Source organism: Buceros rhinoceros, unplaced genomic scaffold (genome assembly GCF_000710305.1).
Source record: "Buceros rhinoceros silvestris isolate BGI_N320 unplaced genomic scaffold, ASM71030v1 scaffold7436, whole genome shotgun sequence".
NCBI lineage: Eukaryota > Metazoa > Chordata > Aves > Bucerotiformes > Bucerotidae > Buceros > Buceros rhinoceros.
In genome coordinates, this window is record NW_010419241.1 from 164 (window position 1) to 3,385 (window position 3,222).

Genomic DNA, 3,222 nt, shown 5'->3' on the forward strand with positions numbered 1-3,222 from the left:
TCTGCGTAGCTGGATATGGACAGTCTGGTGGGAACGAGATCCTGCAGCTGCTCCCACCACCGACGCTGCAGCTGAAGGAGACCCAGGTGGGTGCTGCAGCCAGGGTGGCCCCAGAGACCTCCGTCCTCCTTGGCCTGTTGTCTTTGGGCTGAGCCGTGCTGGGCTTCACAAGCTCTTACCTGGTCTCTTGTTGCTGAGCTGCCCGAGCCTGGGGCACCTCCCTGCTGACCGTCCCTTGTCGCAGTGACCAACCACACTGAGTGTGAAGAAAGGACTTTGAATCTGATTTCTAGGGCCTGTGTCCAGAGAGAGATTTCGAGGTGGAGTGTGGTGGATTTTCCAACCATCCCGTGTACAGCCTGAAGTATGTTCCCGACACCAGGTACGTCCCCAAGGTCCTTCCAGGGCGTGGAGGGGGGATGGAGAGGTGATTTGTCTGCTGAGACAGAGCTCCTTTTCCTTGCCTGCTTCCCAGCCTGGCTGGTCAGCAGTGGGTGGTTCTGGAAGGTTTTGTTTCCTGCTGGGGGTTGTAGACCCACCAAACCCGCTGCCCTCTGGCTGGTTGGTTTCCCTCGTTCCACTCTCCCCTCCTGCACAAGCCCCCGGTGCTGCTTTGGGGCTCGTGGCACCATTCTCAGCCCAGCACTTTGGGGAAGGAGCTGGTTAAACGCCCTTACCTGGGACTGTGTAGAGCACCCTGGCCTGAGGACTTGTGGGATTATGGTCCTTGTGGCCCCTTCTCTGCTCCAAGGAGAGAGGAAAGCTGCTGAGCACAAGAACAGGAAACCAGTTTGTCCCAGTCACAGAATCACAGAATTGTTGGTGATGGAAAAGCCCTTCCAGCTCCTCCAGTCCCCCCATTCCCCCAGCACTGCCACTAACCCCTGGCCCTCAGCACCACCTCCACACCGCTGGCAAACCCCTCCAGCCATGGGCACTCCACCACTGCCCTGGGCAGCCTGGCACACGCCTGCACAACCCCAACGGGCAACAAATGCCTCTTCAGGGACAACCTCAACCTCCCCTGCAACAACTGCAGGATGGTTCCTCTTGTCCTGGTGCTTGTTCCTGGGGAGAAGAGACCGATCCCCACCTCGCTTCAACCTCCTGTCAGGGAGTTGTGGAGAGCCAGAAGGTCTCCCTGGAGCCTCCTTTGCTCCAGGATCAACCCTCCCAGGTCCCTCAGCTGCTCCTCAGCGCACTTGTGCTCCAGACCCTGCACCAGTTCTGTAGCCCTTCTCTGGGCACACTCCAGACCCTCAAGGTCTTGAGGTCTTGGATGGCATCTGGGGAAAAATGGCTGGTCTGTGCTGCTGAAGAATTTTGTGGTGTTCTTCTTGTTTTCCTCAGCTTGCTGGTGACCAGTGGCCCCCCAGACAGCTCCCTCCAGGTCTGGCAGGTGGTACCAGAGGACTCTGGTAAGGGAACAACGTGTTTCTGAGCTTGGGGAGCTGCTTAGCATGGTGTCAGCATTCAGCCTCTGTAGCTTCTCCTTTATCGTGGGTGCCAAGTGAGAAGGGAAGAACCAGTGCCCTTTGGTGGAGCCCTGTGTGAGGCAGGGAGTGGGGAGGATACGGCACAAGCATCAACACCTCCAGAAAGAGTGCTGAAAGTGCTGTTAGGAGTTTCCTTATTCTTCTTGTTTGAGATTAAATATCTCCCTTCACAACTTTCCAGGCCTTCTGTGAGATTTCAAATGGCTCATGGTCGATCCTTGCTGGTTGTGCCTGGAATAGGCTTTATTCTGGAGAGAGATGATCCTTAACTGGGGTTCTTACTGGTTTAGTAGGTCACTTTAAGCTTTGCGAGGCTGAAACAGCTTAATCTTGGGGATTACTTGACTCCTGACGTGGTTGACAGCTGCTTCCATCTCTCAAGCAGACGTTATCAAGTGTGTAAGTGCCATATCTACAGAGAATAGCACCGGACAGCCCTGGGCGAAAATCGCCACCATCTCAGCCAGAGCCCCTTGGGTCCTTCATGGCTCCAGACTCAACAGTGTCCGGATTACAGAGGTGGAATCAAGGAAAGACGTCTATGTGGCAGGTATCCCAACCACGTCCTGTGGGGAGAGCACAAGGGAAACTCGAGTGCGAACGTTTCACTGGGTGGGAGCTTCCAGACATGCCAGAGGGTGTGAAGGTGTTTGCAGCAAGTACGTTGTCTTGAGGAAAGAGGTTTTGATGCTTTGGGCCACCTCTAGGTCCTCACTACCCCCATGACAGTGATTTCTTTGGCTTCTGCCCCACGTTGGTGCCCTACGAAAGTGCTGCCGATAGTTTCAGTGGAAAGGATGAGGTTAGCAGGGAGCTAAATTGTCCCAGTGAAGGAGGTGCTGGCCCCAGACTCACATCTCTTGGGGTCCTTGAAATCACCACCACCTCCTGAGTGAGCTCAGTGTTATTCTGTGACCTGCTTGTATGGGTGGTAGGAGGGGTCCAGCCTTGTAAAACCAGCCTCACCTTGAGGGGCTTCATCCAGGAATGGTTTGTTGTCTCAGACAAGATTCTGTCAGCATTGGTGTCGCCAGCAGGAGCAGGGTAGAGATTGTCCCCCTCCACTGGGGGCACTGGGGAGGTTGCCCCTCGACTGCTGGGTTCAGTTTGGGCCCCTCCCTCCCATAAGGACCTTAAGGGGCTGGAGCCCCTCAAGGAGAGAAGGGTAACGAAGCTGAAGCAGGGTCTGGAGCACAAGTGCACTGAGGAGCAGCTGAGGGACCTGGGGGTGGTTGATCCTGGAGCAAAGGAGTCTCCAGGGAGACCTTCTGGCTCTCCACAACTCCCTGACAGCAGGTTGGAGCAATGAGGTGGGGGTCGGTCTCTCCTCCCCAGGAACAAGCGCCAGGACGAGAGGAACCGTCCTGCAGTTGTTGCAGGGGAGGTTGAGGTTGTCCCTGAGGAGGCATTTGTTGCCCGTTGGGGTTGTGCAGGCATGTGCCAGGCTGCCCAGGGCAGTGGTGGAGTGCCCATGGCTGGAGGGGTTTGCCAGCGGTGTGGAGGTGGTGCTGAGGGCCAGGGGTTCGTGGGGCCCTGGCAGTGCTGGGGGAATGGGTGTACTTGAGAAGCTCTTAAAGGTCTTCTCCAACCTCACTGACTCCGTGGTTCGCTGGAGGTTGCGGTAGAGAAATCATACAACTGCTCCTTGCAGAGTCTGAGTCCTGCCTCTCTCTCCCAGGCTCCAGCAGCAGCCGGGAGCTCAGCGGCTTTGGCTTTCTGGAACTCA

General features: G+C 56.4%; 1 protein-coding gene across 1 annotated transcript in view; it reads left to right on the top strand.

The window, feature by feature from the left end:
• Positions 1 to 293: 293 nt before the first annotated feature.
• WDR73 (WD repeat domain 73) overlaps positions 294 to 3,222 on the top strand; it is a gene marked incomplete at its 5' end in the record, with an annotated part of 4,100 nt that continues 1,171 nt past the window's right edge. The window contains 4 exons of the mRNA XM_010138822.1: positions 294 to 382; positions 1,351 to 1,418; positions 1,882 to 2,046; positions 2,432 to 2,540. Of these exons, the coding sequence (XP_010137124.1) occupies positions 294 to 382; positions 1,351 to 1,418; positions 1,882 to 2,046; positions 2,432 to 2,540 (431 nt within the window). The remainder of the gene's footprint in view (positions 383 to 1,350; positions 1,419 to 1,881; positions 2,047 to 2,431; positions 2,541 to 3,222) is intronic.